General features: G+C 62.9%; 1 protein-coding gene across 2 annotated transcripts in view; it reads left to right on the plus strand.

Annotated features, from left to right (window-relative positions):
- Positions 1-14,218, plus strand: part of CAMSAP2 (calmodulin regulated spectrin associated protein family member 2) — a 36,954-nt gene extending 22,736 nt beyond the window's left edge. For both annotated transcript variants that reach the window (XM_037070475.1, XM_037070476.1), the window contains 10 exons: positions 1,233-1,311; positions 2,412-2,491; positions 2,754-2,823; positions 3,333-5,526; positions 8,028-8,164; positions 8,623-8,843; positions 9,662-9,734; positions 10,393-10,508; positions 11,760-11,878; positions 12,425-14,218. In XM_037070475.1, the coding sequence (XP_036926370.1) occupies positions 1,233-1,311; positions 2,412-2,491; positions 2,754-2,823; positions 3,333-5,526; positions 8,028-8,164; positions 8,623-8,843; positions 9,662-9,734; positions 10,393-10,508; positions 11,760-11,878; positions 12,425-12,730 (3,395 nt within the window). In that variant the 3' untranslated portion in view covers positions 12,731-14,218. The remainder of the gene's footprint in view (positions 1-1,232; positions 1,312-2,411; positions 2,492-2,753; positions 2,824-3,332; positions 5,527-8,027; positions 8,165-8,622; positions 8,844-9,661; positions 9,735-10,392; positions 10,509-11,759; positions 11,879-12,424) is intronic.
- The last annotated feature ends 560 nt before the right edge of the window (positions 14,219-14,778 follow it).

Consider the following 14,778-nt stretch of genomic DNA (forward strand, 5'->3'; position numbering starts at 1 on the left):
CTCAATCAGTCCTGGACCTCCAGTGGCTTAACGCCGCCGAGTTCGCTGTGACAGATGGGGGGGGGCGGGGGGGCAGGGAGAGCGGAGAGGCCGGCCGCGAATTTGCGGCCGTACCTGTTGGTTCACTTCCTTCTGTTTGCATCTGCTGCCCCCTCCCGCCCTCTCCTTCCCTAGTGGATTCTGAGTCTTCAATGCTGTGACCCAGAATCCACTCAGACTGTGGCCCGGCTCTGACCTGTCATTTGAATTTGCTACTAAACCGTGATGAGGAGATGGATGGGTGCTGGAATAGGGTTTGTGACCACCGTGGTGTTACGGTCTCTCCATCGCCATGGTGACAACCAGTAAGAAACAAAGGGTCATTATGAGGATCCCTGGAAATGAAGAACAACGTCTTCCAGGACGGGTTCTAGAGCGGAAGGGCCCCCTGCTGACCCCCAGGGCACCACCGGAGGCCTGTTTCCGAGGAGAGACGGCCCGGGTTGCCAGGCCCGCCCGCAGAGATGCTTCTTCCCCCAGTCAGGGGCCGTGCGCTCTGCACCTGTGCCCGCTCAGCTCAGCGGGTTTTGGGCCTGGTCTTCCGCGCCCCCCACCTGGCCCTGTCCTCTCCCCACCAGTAACAGAGAGACGAGAAACAGAGCAGGAAGGGGAGGCAGATTGAGTGTGGGGCCCGCGCCACCGAGAGCTGGCGCCACAGCTGCCACCTGCCCAGGGCCAGGGAGCAGGGTCAGGGCCTGGGCTGGCGGCTCCGTTTGCGAGGCCCCTGCTCGGGGTGCGCGGCAGCCAGTGTGCTAGGTCTCCAAAGCCAGAAGTGAGTTGATCTTCCCCAGGGCAGTTTGCCAAAGCGTGGACTGCACGGGGGGTGGGGGGGTGGGTTGCGTCCTGGCCCAGGAAATGCTCGCCTTAGTGATTTCGGAGCACCCGCAGCCCCACGGGGAAGCAGACACGGACTCACGGGACTGAGCGGAGTGTGGAGCTAACACACCTTTGTGTTGGGCCTGCTCTCCACTTGGCCTGAACTGAGTGAGGCTCTTTGAGTCAGAAGGGCACTTGAAGAAGAATTTAAAGAGAGTTCTACCTGTGAAAATGATTTAAGAAGGTAGCTTTCAATGCGCCCTGATGCGCTCTGCTAGAAGGGAAATGGAGGCCAAGTCCCCGCTCGCGACCTCGAAGTCCTGAAGCAACGGTGGAGGTGTGCTAGGTGGTTAACGCGGGGCTTTTGAATCTCGCAGCCGACCCCGCACACGACCCGCCTGCAGCCGCCCCAGGGAGCCCCACAGACAGCGGCCCCCGCTCTGCCCACTGTGCCAGGTAGGCGGTTCCTCCTGCTCGCCCGCAGAACTGAAACGTGTCCCCGGGACGAGTAACCCCCAGGCTGCTGTGGGTCACACCGAGGGTGGGAGGGTGTGTTCCGTGGTCCGGGAGCGGCCTAGACCCCGCCTTTCGTTGCGTAACTCACTTATCGTCCAGGATCGTTTGAACGGTGGGTGACCCTCAGGGCTTGGGCAGGACGTCTAATTTTTTATGTAGGTGTAGTTGGCACACAGTCTTGTGTGAGTGACATTAGTGTCAGGCCTACACACAGCGATCTGACATTTCTGGGCCTCGCAATGTGACCATCCACCAAGTCTAGCAGTCGTCGGTCACCGCGGGGACTCCTCACATGTCACGGGCCCGGCTCTCCTGCCCCTTGTGCCCACTCCCAGCCCCTCCCCTCCATAAGTGTCCCTTTGGTCTGCTGTCCTGTTCGGTTCCTCGATGGCACATGAGTCCACGCGGGGTTTGTCTTCCTCTGCCTGCGTGACCTCACCGACGGGCTGACGGTGTCATGCAGATGCCGTGGGTGAGACGGCCACAGACGTCACTGCCACCTTGCCCGGTTTATTCCTGACGGGCCGGGGTCGGGGTGCCTAACTTCTCCACCCGACTCCACTGCAGGCCAGAGCAGACTCAAAGCCTCGGGGGAGTAGGAGCAGACTCCGGCCAGATGTTGGACTTGGGTCGTAGTCCGTCTCATCCCCTGTGTGAGCAGGGACGCCCCCGGTCCCCGGACCGTCCTGCCCTGACCAGCGAGACCCCCGAGCGGGGGCTGCCCTGGCGCCAGGCCCGGGGTGCCCAGAGGGTGCAGACTGACGACGGCTCACGTTTAAGCGCCTCACTCCAGAGTGGCTGTGTCTGCTCTCGAGGACACGGCTGTGCACGAGGGCCTTCCGGGTCTTCTGACTGGGAGACGCTTTGTCTTGGCCACTCGTGAGCTCAAACGACGCACCATGTCCCCTGAGTGGTGTTGGTTTTGAACTTGGGGTGGAGTCGGGGTAGCAGTGCCCTGCGTGGTGTCAGCCACCCTCCGGAAGGGGTCGGGGCCGGCGCAATACGCTGGCTGAGACACGCCCATTGATTTTGCGTTGCAGCGGGGAAGGGGCGGCGCCCCCACACTCCTGGCACCTGCCGTCTAGACAGTCCCGCCCCCACGTTCGGGCGGCAGCCTCAGGTAACACGTGCGTGGAGGGGTGGCTGGGGCGGTGGGGGCCAGCGAAGGCAAACGCAAAACCCAGTCTTGTCCTCTGGGAAATACAGTCAACACCCATTCATCTTTGCTTGCTTCTCTTGGCGAGACGATCTCTCCTTCCCCACGTGTACCTTCGTCCTTTTTAGTGCTGTTCATGAATCCTCAAATGTGTGAAATCAGTTCAGTTGGTGTAAGTTAAAACTTTTGACACAATTCCAGTGCCTTTTTTCTCTGATATTTGTAGGAGGAATTAGAAGGTCTTCGTCTATGTCCTATGTGGATGGCTTCATAGGGACATGGCCCAAAGAGAAAAGGTACGGAGAACTCTACCGGTATGTTCACAGTATCAGGAAATGCCGATTCGGTCTCCTGTTGTCAGCCAGGCTGTAATGACATGACTCAGCACCTGACCTTGAAAAGGGCACTGTGGGCAGGTGAGAGGGCCCGGGGGCTCCCGGCAGGAGGTAGCCTGGCCGTCCGGGCCAGACCCACTGGGCCGTGTTCAGGGAGCAAGCGTCACCTGTCACTGGCGTGTCCTGTGGAGTCACGCCTGTGCTTGCGTCTGTGCCGAGTGCCGTGTCGGCACGACAGGCGTTGGCGTTGTGGCGGCTGCTCCACATGTCCAGGGAGGGGCTTGGGCCCCGGCCAGGTGTCCGCGCTGCACGCAGTACTACGGCGTCTGCACAGGCGCTGCGGTGTCCTGGGACCGAGGGGCCCTCCACAGACGCCGAGGGCGGCTCGAATTTTAAGTAGCTGCTGTTTGGGGACATGCAGCCGTTTCTCCTTGGGGAGTATTTACGGGCTTTTCTCTGAATCTTTTTAGATCATCAGTGCACGGGGTTTCGTTTGACATTTCTTTTGATAAAGAAAACGCCGTACAGAGACCCACTCCAAACCAAGGGATCCCTCGCTCTCTCAGTAACGAAGGGCTTTCCCTCAACAACCACCGTGTTCCTAAAAACGTCCGGAAGAACTTGTCCTTCAGGCCGGTGGATGGACAAGAAGAAGCAGAGAGCATCGAGGAAGAGCTGGGCGTGGACTCCCACAGAGACCTGCAGGGGCACGTGCCCCGCAGCGTGGACGCACGGAGCGCCGACGAGAAGGTCCGCTGCAGGCTCCCGAATGGAGCCTTGCAGAGCAGAGCCCTCCTGGATGAGCTGGGCAGCCAGACGGAGACCCCGAGCATCGAGGAGGCGCTGCAGATTATCCATGACACGGAGCAGACCCTGCACACGCCGCCGCTGGAGCAGAGGGCCGGCGGCTTCTTCCTCCACGGCCAGGAGCTGAGCGCCCTCAGCGCGAACTTGCAGCTGCACCAGACGGGCCCCGACCCCTTCACGGACACCAGCGGCGCCTTGAGTCCTGTCACTGACGACACGGAGGTGGACACCGGGATCCACGTCCCTTCCGAGGACATTCCCGAGACCATGGACGAGGAGTCGTCGCTGAGAGACTACACGGTCAGCCTGGACTCGGACCTGGACGACACGTCGAAGCTCCTCCAGGATTACGACCCGCACGCCGGCGGCCCCCGCGAGGCCTCCAGCCCCTGTCCCAGCACCGTGAGCACCAGGTCGCAGCCCGGGAGCAGCGCGTCCTCCGGCTCCGGGGTCAAGATGACCAGCTTTGCGGAGCAGAAGTTTCGGAAGCTGAACCACACCGACGGGAGGAGCAGCGGGAGCAGCTCGCAGAAGACCACCCCCGAGGGCTCGGAGCTGAACCTCCCCCACGTGGTGGCCTGGGCCCAGACCCCCGAGGAGGCCGGCCCCCCGCCGCCGCGGGACAGCACCCAGCTGCTGGCCTCCGAGATGCTGCAGCTGCGGATGAGGCTGGAGGAGAAGCGGCGTGCTATCGAGGCCCAGAAGAAGAAGGTGGAAGCGGCGTTCACCCGGCAGAGGCAGAAGATGGGGCGGACGGCCTTCCTCACCGTGGTGAAGAAGCGGGGCGACGGGGTGGCCCCGCTGCGAGAGGAAGCGGCCGGGGCGGAGGACGAGAAGGTGTACAGCGACCACGCCAGGGAGAAGGAGCCGCCCAGAGCCGGCGGGCAGAGGAGCCGGTCGCTGGCGGACATCAAGGAGAGTGCCGAGAGCCCCCCCGCCCAGTGGCCCGAGTCGCCCCCGCCGCCGGTGGAGCCCGAGAAGCAGTGGGGCCTGGCGAGCCCCACGGAGGCGGCTGCGGGCGAGGGGGAGGTGCTGGAGTGCACGCGGTCCATCGAGAAGCTGAACGCGTCCCTGCACCTCCTGCAGCGGGAGATGCAGCGCCTGTCACTGCAGCAGGAGGCACTGATGCAGGTGCGGGGCCGGCAGTCCTGGGTCGCCACGCCGCCCCCGCCCTCCCCGCCCAGGCCGGGCCGGGAGCCCAGGCCCACCAGGCCGGCCGGCCCGCCCCCAGTCGGCGCGGCCTTCTCGGAGCCCCCGCGCCCTGCCCACCCGTCCCCACAGCCTTCCCACAGGAAGGGCCCCTCGCCCTCCACTAAGAACCAGAGGACTCCCCGGCCCAACGAGCTGAAGATCACGCCCCTGACCCGCACGCTGGCCCCCCCGCGGTCGGTGGACAGCCTCCCTCGGCTGAGGCGGTTCTCCCCGAGCCAGGTGCCCATTCAGACCCGCTCGTTCGTGTGTTTCGGGGACGACGGGCAGGAGCAGGAGCCGGAGCCCAGGGAGGCGGCCGGGAAGGAGGCCGTGGGCTCCGGGGGCGCCTCGGAGCAGCACGCCCCGCCCCCAGGAGAGCAGGAGGTGAGACCCCTGGAGTCGACCGTTTCTGAGGTCCTGTCGCAGCCCGTCACGGAGACCGTGTGTCTGACCCCCAACGAGGGCCCACCGCGCCGGCCTGCAGAGCCCCCGCCCCGGCCTGCCTTCCCACCCGCTGCGCCCAAGAACGCCAGTCTCATCGAAGTCTCCCTCTCGGACCTGAAGCCCCCTGTGAAGGCCGACGTGTCTGTCGAGAAAGGGGACGGGGAAAGCGACAGAGAGCCGACGGACGAGGACCAGAAGGTGTGCTGCGGGTTCTTCTTTAAGGTATGTCGGCACATGCGGGTTCAGGTGTCCGCTGGACGGGACCTGTGGCGGCTCGCGGCGGCCCTGGGTGCCCGCCTGCCATGAGCCCCCCGGTGTGGGGAGCGGCCCCACCAGGCACGCGTCTGGGGGAGCGCTCTGCCCCTCTGCCTCTTTCTGTCACGAAAGCCTTTAGGCGGAGCCGCCCAGGTCTCCGCAGATGCGCTCAGGTGCCAGTTTGTTGGAAGCTCACGCCTTGGCCTTGTGCAGAAGGATGTTTGGGCCTCTCTAAAGCCATGAACGTCTTCCCTCGCGTGTCTTTTACACCCTTTAAAGACTGAGCCCGTGGGCTCCTGCAGGGTGGCCCGCGGACAAGCTCGTGCGCCTGCTTCGCGTGGCTGTCACTGTAGCTGCTGCTGGCGGAGCCTGTGGGGTCTGGCACCCACCCGGGCTCGGCGTGGCTGCAGGCGGTCCCCTTCAAACAGCACCGCGGCCACCTGAACAAGCCCCGACCGGTGTCACCTCTCGGTGGTGGAGTGTTGATGTTTTTCATAGATACAAGAAAAGCCTGTTATTTTAACATTTGTATTCCAGTTATCGTTCACTTCTTTTGTTTTAAAGTTTTTCTGTATTTTCCAAATTACCTGTAGTATGGGTCCTATAGGGAAGAGCATGGGTTTCCTTAATCATCCAAACAGGTGTTTATTACTTGTTTTCATTTTCACACGGAGGGGCGGAAGCAGGCCACCTCTGGCCTGGTGTGCAGTGTGGGCGGGAGGGCGAGGCCTCGGCCAGTTTAGGTCTGAGCAGAGGCCCACAGCGGCCCTGCCTCAGCACGACCCGCGAGCACCAGCGCGCTTGCCACGGCGGTTTCGCCGCGGGGGCTGCGAGGTGGGACGTGAACTCGGAGCCTCTGTTAGAACTGGCCTCGGGCACGTGCCCTGTGGGCCCTCTCAGGGTCCGGAGTCTGAGGGGGTCGTGTCCTGGGTGACCAGGCAGAACTGTGGCTCTTCCACAGAGTGCTGCTGTGAGCACTGGCGGGCCAGCCTGTCCTCCGGGGTCGAGGCCTCACAGAGAAGGGGGCTCAGAGGGCACGCCCTTCAGGGCAAAGCTGGCCAGACCTCTGGGCCTGTTCTGTGGCCGGCCGAGCCTTTGCACGCCATGTGCATACCCTCCGGGCCCCTCCTTCCTGTAGGGTGGGAGGTGGTTGCAGCCCTCCTGTGGGGTCCCCTGGCCCCCACTGGGCTGCGGGCCTCTCCAGAGGCTACCTTGGATCGGGGTGCAGGAGGCGTGCCCCAGATGTGTGTCCCCCTGATCCGAGGACTCAGAGCTGCCCCTGGAATCAAGTTCAATCCTCTGAGCACCTCACTTGGGGTCTTTCCCAGACCCACCAACTTGTGCGGCCACCCCTCATCCCTGTGACCTCCCTCTCAGATCATTCCTCTGGACCGGGCCAGGGCTTCCCTGTCTGCAGAAGTCTGGCTCGGTTCCAAAGCCGCCACGCACGCCGCCTGTGTCCCGTCGCACCCTAGGCACACTGCTCGGAGTGCCTGTGGCCGTGGTGTGCATGCCTGCAGCTCCCACACTCACCTGTCCCGAGTGAAGGGAGCACCCGCCTGTCACAGTGCACACCATGTGCACAGTACACAGTGCACAGGGTGTGCCAGGGACGTCCGTGCGCCTGTGCGTTCTCCCTCTGGGCCCCCTCCCTCTGGGCCCCGAGCAGAGCTCCTCTCTCTGCCTCTGCCCCGGGACCTCCAGGGTCTTTCTCAGGTTCTGTAGCTCGGGCCTGGCCCTCCACGGAGCCCGTGTGACAGGCCCAGGTGGCGTGGTGGGCCAAGCATCACAGAGTCCTTCAGACGGTGGGCCCGCCTGCCGCCTGCAGCTTCCTGAGCCCGGCAGCGTGTTGGAGGCTGCCCAGAGCAGGGCCGTCCGGCGGACGCAGGTGGAGACGCTGCAGGCTCGGAGACGGGCAGAGCCGGAACCTGCTCTCCCCCCGGGAGGCCTTCAGGAGGCGGGGTTAAGCCGCCTGTCGCCTGGTCTGCGCGGGAGGAAAGCGGTCCGTGTGGTCCAGCACCTCCACTTAGAGAACCGCAGCGATGGTTTCATTCACGGGAGGTCGCTTCGGGGAAATATTTTTTGGTGCTTCGACTTGAATTTTCTTTATTGAGCGTGTATCTTAACGTACTATTTAAATGCAATTTTAAAAATTGGGGGCGACTCCCCACTTAAATTATTTATTAGGGTCCAAAAAAACCCTCTGTCCCTTTTTTCCTGTTTGTGGCTGACTGTCCTTTGCTGGCTCCCCAGGTCGGGAAAGTGGTGACGCAGTTTGTGTCCCTAGTCACTTGACAGGACGCAGCGCTCGAACGCCTGTCTTCCTCCGCAGCCCCCGGCGCACGGCGCGTATGGGGCGCGGTTGGAATGAGCCTGGACGGAGGTTTCAGATTCTCGGTCACGAGAACGGAAAATGAGAGCGTTCGTGCCTAAAGCGTGTCCCTCTTCCCCGTGGAATCTGTCCTCAGGACGACCAGAAGGCAGAGAACGACATGGCGCTGAAGCGGGCGGCCCTGCTGGAGAAGCGGCTCCGGCGAGAGCAGGAGACGCAGCTGCGCAAGCAGCAGCTGGAGGCGGAGCTGGAGCACAGGAAGGAGGAGACCAGGTGCGGGGGCTGGTGGGGGCGCGTGGGGGCAGGGGGGGCGGCGGCGCAGGGCTCTCCCCCGGTGGCTCGCAGATCCTAGACGTTCCCAGTGCCCAGGCCGCTGAATTCAGGCAGATTTGGGGTTAACTTTGTTTTCCCAGAGTACTATTTGGTTGTATGTTTTTACCTACGTTTGAGGCCATTTCAAAGTCAGGTTCTCCAGAAACCACAAGAATTTAACTTCACTGGATTTTGCTTGCGCGCGCGCGCGCGCACACACACACACACACACACAGTCTTCGTGTCGATGGTACACTCATGTAGGTTGTAATGACCCAAACTATCTGAAGGAGGTTTTCAGTGAACCGTTCCCCCCACGGTACTGAAACCTGACGGCCCCGCCCGCTCCGGGCACGCGCCCTCTGCGGGGACCGCGCCCTCTGCGGGCGCAGACCGGCCCTGACCCAGCGGTCTCTCAGGCGGAAGACGGAGGAGGAGCGCCAGAGGAAGGAGGACGAGCGGGCGCGCAGGGAGTTCATCCGGCAGGAGTACCTGCGGCGCAAGCAGCTGAAGCTCATGGAGGACATGGACACGGTGCTCAAGCCCCGGGCCCCGGCTGCCAGGCCGAAGAAGCCGCGCCCCAAGTCCATCCACAGAGACCACGTGGAGTCCCCCAGGACGCCCACCCAGGGGCCTCCAGGTAACGCAGCTCAGGCCCGCGTGACCACACCTGGTTCGCCAGCCCCGGGAGCTCGCATGTCGGGGTCTGGAGACTGGAGGGGGCAGGAGTGGCTCCGGGGGTTGTGGGGCGCTGTGTGCACTAGAGGGCGTGTCCGCACGGAGCTGTCGGCCGCTCCCCGGTGTGAGTGGCTGCCCCTTCCTCACGTTCCCGCGGGCACCTGCGTCGTGGGCATGCAGTGGGAGGGACCGACACCCGGCACTTGGGCAGGCCGCCTCTGGCCGAGACGTGCTCAGGAGCCCCAGTTTATAGCCTTCGGAGTCAAGAGGCTGTATCTTTTCTAAAATTCTACGCACACGGTCACCTTGAAAGATGACATTTATCTTGTTGAGACTAAAAGCCACTGAAATCTCAGAGAATTCCCAGAGTTATTCTAAAGCTAAGGAAGAAAACAACTGCTTTTTCCAGCCAACAAAACTTGTTGGTGCTTAGTATAGGCTAAAATGAATCGATGGATTTTTCATGTAAAATAGTTTATTTTTTTAATGTCTTTCATGTTCACTTCTTTTCATATGGTCCCCGTGTCATGGCTCCCATGCTCCTTTTGGAATAGTTCGTGTCAGCAATGAGCTTTGCTTTCTTCCGAGAGAGGCTCTCTGCCCGTTGTAGTAACTTGTGCTACGTGCGTGCAGCGCACGGTGGGCTGCCGCCCAGAGTCAAAACCAGCAGTGCCCAGAGGCCGGGCTCCCCCGCACCTCCCCCGCTCCCCGCACAGAGTCTCTCCCGGGAGCTGCCCGGCTTGGCGCTCACCGGGACGTGACTGTGCCGTGTGCTTTCAGTCTCCAGCCTTTCCCTGGCGTCGCTGACCACGGGCGACAGCGAGAGCCTGCTCTCCGGCAAGAGGACCCCCAGGTAACCCATCCCGCCACCGTGGGGCTGGGGGCGGTTGCCCTCCATCCTCCCTTCTGGAGTGAGGGGCGTGCCTGGGGCCCTCCCCTTGTTCCCCCTCTGGAATGGGCGAGTGAGCCCTAGTCACGGCCTTTGGTGAGTCGTGTCGACCGCAGTGGCTCAGAGACGCCACGCACACAGTGGTCCACTCACCTCGCACTGGTCAGAGTTTCGGCATCACTGACGTGGGTGAGACTCTGTACACTGCGGCCTTAGCAACGACTGGGGACACGGTGGTGGTGGGGCGCAGTCTGCAGACGCAGGAACGGCGCCCCCCAAGTTTATCTCCCACCAACACAGTGTTGTCCCAGGATAGCGACCTCAGAGCAGCCACCTCTGCCTGAGGGGAGACCTCTCTTGCGTCCGCCCTGCAGAGCACAGGCTGGGAGAAGGCCCAGTGTCTCGCTGCCTTCGTTCTGATGCCCCGGGACCTTGTCAGCCGTGTTGGCCGTTGTGTTGTGCGGGTGGTGGCTCCGCTCTGGGCACGGGTGGCGCGGGTGTGAGCTGCCGCCGTGTGCCATCGGAGGCTCGGGGTGACTTTGGCCCCTGCGGTGCAACACCCCCTTTGCGCCCCAGCCCTCTTCCTCTGTGGGAGCTGTGAAACGCTCTGCTCACCGCCTAGGTCGGAGTCTGTGGAAGGCTTCCTGTCGCCCAGTCGCTGCGGCAGCCGGAACGGAGAGAAAGACTGGGAAAACGCGTCGACCACGTCTTCGGTGGCTTCGGGGACGGAGTACACAGGTTCGCCCCTGCACCTTCTGAGGGAAACACTGCGGCTGAACACGGGTGGGAGTGGGAGTGGGAGTGGGCTCCCCAGAGAGCTCTGGCTTTCTCCGGCCAGAGTCCGCAGGCGCAGGGGCTGCTCACAGGTGGGCCCTTTGGGGATCAGGTGGGACCTGTCCAGGGCCGGCGGGGCTGCTTCTCAGAGACAGACCGCGCCTCGTGCTGCTCCGGCCCCGGCCCCTCGGTGTCACAGTTTGGGTCTGAAGACGTTCTCAGCGTTTGGAATCGGGCAGCTTTACCCGTGATGCTGCTGCTCAATGGGAGCTCAGACGCACGGGGGCCAGAGGGCGTCCGCCCTCCCCGCAGGCCCTCTCCAGCCTTGGGCGGGCGGGTGTCGATGGCATGAGCCAGCGGGAGAGCAGGGTGTGGGGAGGAACGCTCCAGCTAACGGGAGGAGAAAGGTGCCAGGGGGCGGGAAGGCACGGGTGGGCAGCAGCCCTGTCCCTGTGGGACCTGCCGGGGGGCACTGGGAAGGCGTCAGGGCGGAGCTGCTGGTGCCTGTGCGCACTGCCCTCAGCACAGCCGCCGGCCCGCCAGTCGGCTGCATCACGGGGGCCGTGACCTGGCGCTGCAGTGTGGGCCACCTCAGGGCCGCTCCGACAGCTGGCGGGAAGTGCGCCGACCACAGAACAGTTGGCCGCTGGAGGTCCACCGCCGCAGGGGCCGTCCACGGCACAGAAATGGGGAGATGCTGCAAATCAGGGCGAGTTTTTCTCCCCCTAAAGTCAGTGCACTGCTGCCGGGGAGGCATAGCCCCCGCGCCCAGGGCAGAGTGCAGTGGGGATGCAGCGCGGGGGACCGGTCTGTGTGCATCCTGCTTGTGACAGGGGGTTTGTGGGCCGAGGGGCAGGCGATGATGAAACACACTACAAACCCAGCGGTGTGGGGGAGGGGAGAGACGAGGCTTCCCCTTGGCTGTGTCAAAGCTGTCAAGGCCCACAGGCCCCCAGCCCCGTTCTGCCGCCCTGCAGACCAGGGAAGACGGGGGCAGACAGGGTGACAGTCACAGGGGTCCCCGGGCCCCCACCGCTCTGAGGGCTTTCGGGGGCAGGGACGTCCTGCAGAGGCGCCTGTGTGGGCAAAGTGAGTTCTGGCGGGGGCGCCGCCAGCCCAGGCCTCTGGCCCGGGTGGGGTTCCCGGCAGGGCGCCTCCTTGGGGCAGGGCTGCCGCCCTGGGCAGGCGGTCACTGCTCTGTGACTGTTGCTGCAGGACCAAAGCTGTACAAGGAGCCCAGTGCCAAGTCCAACAAGCACATCATACAGAACGCACTGGCCCACTGCTGCCTGGCTGGCAAGGTGAACGAGGGCCAGAAGAGGAAGATCCTGGAGGTGAGGGTGCCACCTGCGTGCCGGGCCTCCCCCTCCGCGAGCCAGGGCTCCCACCGCAGAGGGACTCGCCCCCCACCCCTACGCCCCCTGCACCTGCGAGTGTGAGGCCGGGCTGGCTGCTGGCAGGGGCCGTGAACTACTTTCTTCCCCAGTCGATTCGTTCACGTCGTGAACGTGGGTGGCGTGTGGGTCCCTGTTCCGAGTGAAGCTCTCAGGGAAGGCAGTGCATCGGGCCTTCGGGAGTGGAAGGCAGGCACAGAGCCCCCGGGGCCAGGGCTTGGCAGCCGCGCCCCATCTGCTGGCTTCCCGAGGGTCGGGCTCCCGATGGTAGGGCTCCCGCGGAGCTGGCCGAGCTGCAGCCAGAGGCGCCCGCAGGCCCTTCCGGTGGAAGTGCGCTCGCCCTGGCGGTGTGCACGCAGTTCTGGCTGCCGAGGACCTGTATGTCACGTGTCGTCAGGTTCGACCAGACAGTAACACGGTTACTCAGCAGAATGTTTACGGGCTTCTCTGGGTTTGTTTCTCGTTTGTTTGTTGTTGACTCTGAAGGAAATGGAGAAGTCGGACGCCAACAACTTCCTGATCCTGTTCAGGGACTCGGGCTGCCAGTTCCGGTCCCTGTACACTTACTGTCCCGAGACAGAGGACATCGCCAAGCTGACCGGGATTGGCCCCAAGGCCATCACCAAGAAGATGATCGAGGGGCTGTACAAGTACAACTCGGACCGGAAGCAGTTCAGCCACATCCCCGCCAAGACCTTGTCTGCCAGCGTCGACGCCATCACCATCCACAGTCACCTGTGGCAGACCAAGAGACCCATGACACCCAAGAAGCTGCTGCCCTCGAAGGCGTAGGGCCCGCCGCGGCCGCTCCCGAGCCCTTGGGGCGCAGGTGCCCTTCCGCTCCCCGCCTGGAGAGCACCCTCCTGATAGCCACCGAGACCTGCGGTCGCCAGGCCAGACGGGCTCCGCTGCCGGGCAGCCAGAGCACCCTGGGGCCGGGGTCCCCGTGGTGGTGAGCGCATGCGGAGACGGAACAGGGGGCAGCATCACTGGGTCACCTGCCAGGCGCCCGTGTGAGGCCCTCACTGTCACACACTACTTGGACTAATGGTGGGAATGTGGCTGAGGTTACAAATTATGGGTTTATTTGTTGCTTTTTCTAAACTTTTCATGTATGTGCTGTCTCCAGAGGGTTTGTCTTGTCCTTCCTGTCCAGGGGCTCATCCTACTGTACTTTTGGGTTTTGTTTTGCGTGGAGATGGTGTGGGTGGGGCGCGGGCCCGCCTGGGGTGCTCAGAGGAGCCCCGAGTCTCCGTGGTGGTGGAGCCCTGCTCGGCGTTCGCCCACATAGACGTATTTATTACTCCTGCAAGTATTAACACTTTTCGGGGACCTGAGGGAGGTGTCGTGAGGAGCTGCTGATAGGGTTTGCTTTAAACCACGTGAGCTTGACCAGGAGTCGCAGGAAGGAGCTGCCGACTCAGGCTGCGTTGCTCTGCCCCGGCTGCCCGGAGTGGTCCGAGCACTCGGGGAGCACGGGCGGCGGCTCGCTCTGCAGCCAGTTGCTTGGAGCTGGTGGGGTGAGGGCCTGGGAGGGACAGCGTCCTGTAGGTGGAGGCGTCCTGCCAGTCTCGCCGTCTTTCCCTGGTGTTTATAGCTGATACAGAATCATATTTAGAATTTTTAAACATGTATGAAGGGCTACACTTTAGTTTTAAAGCAGCTTCCCATTCCTTTACTTACATCGAGCTCTCATCCCGTGCCAGAGCGGCACGGTCCGGCACACACTTGCCGTCCCTCGGCGGGTGTGTGCAGAGGGTTGGCGGGCGCACCTCCGTTCTCAGGAAAAGACTCGAGCGATCACGTGACTGTCCTGTGTCAGTGTTGTGGCCCCGTGTGACTTCGGGGCATCAGTATTGCGTCACATGCGAGGTGCCTGGCCGGTTTCCTTTCGTGGGAAGTAGGGGCTGGAGTGTGGGCCCCCCCCCGCCCCGGTTCAGGGTGGAGAAGCAGCCAGTGCCTGCTGGGACGCGCTCCCCGACTCCAGACGAAGTCGGGATGAGGCCGGTGGCACCGTCCTGTGTGGCAGGGCCAGCGGGCCTCCTGCCCCGGGTTCGATGGCCTCGGACGCCGTTGCTGCTTTACTGTAACTTATGTTCTTATATTTATGTATATTTGTTAAAACTGTACAGTCACAGATTCTTTTCCAATATCTGTGCAAGATACATGTGTAGCTCGTTGTGACCTGCTGTTTGCATGTGAGACCAGGCGGTGTGATTCCTGTACTTCGCGTGTACACACGGTGTATATAGTGTGCGAACATTAAAACCTGCAGTCGCACGTTGTGCCCTCCCGTTGGCTCCCGCGAGAAAGCGGTAGCTGTCGATGGCGTGGGGAGTGAAGGCTGGACACAGGGTGCATCCCTCTGGAACGTGGTGCGCGGCCGTCAGAAGGAACTCCGTGAGCAGTTCACACGCCGAGGTCCGTTCCCTAAACCGCGGTTCCCGCACCCGCGCAGTCTTCTCCGTGCTCCTCAGCAGCCGACCTCTCCGAGGGGCAGCGAGGCGGGGGAGCGAGCGGTGAGGGCGGCGCAGGGCCGCCCCCGAGTCTGGAGCCCCGCGGTGACCGTCCCTGCTGCAGCCGGACTGGCTGTGGCCAGCGGAGGACAGCGTGCTTCTGTGGGCCTGCAGGTTCGTTATGGGGCAGCTCTTTTTTAAAAAAAAACCCTTTTTAAAAATCATGCCAATGACGCCCTGGCTGGTGTAGCTCAGTGGATTGAGCGCGGGCCTGCGAACCAGAGTATTGTGGTTCGATTCCCAGTCAGGGCACATGCCTGGGTTGCAGGCCCAGTTCCCTGCAGGGGACACATGAGAGGCAACCATACATTGATATTTCTCTCC

Source organism: Sturnira hondurensis, unplaced genomic scaffold (assembly GCF_014824575.4).
Source record: "Sturnira hondurensis isolate 20B ecotype Veracruz unplaced genomic scaffold, ASM1482457v3 Scaffold0018805, whole genome shotgun sequence".
NCBI lineage: Eukaryota > Metazoa > Chordata > Mammalia > Chiroptera > Phyllostomidae > Sturnira > Sturnira hondurensis.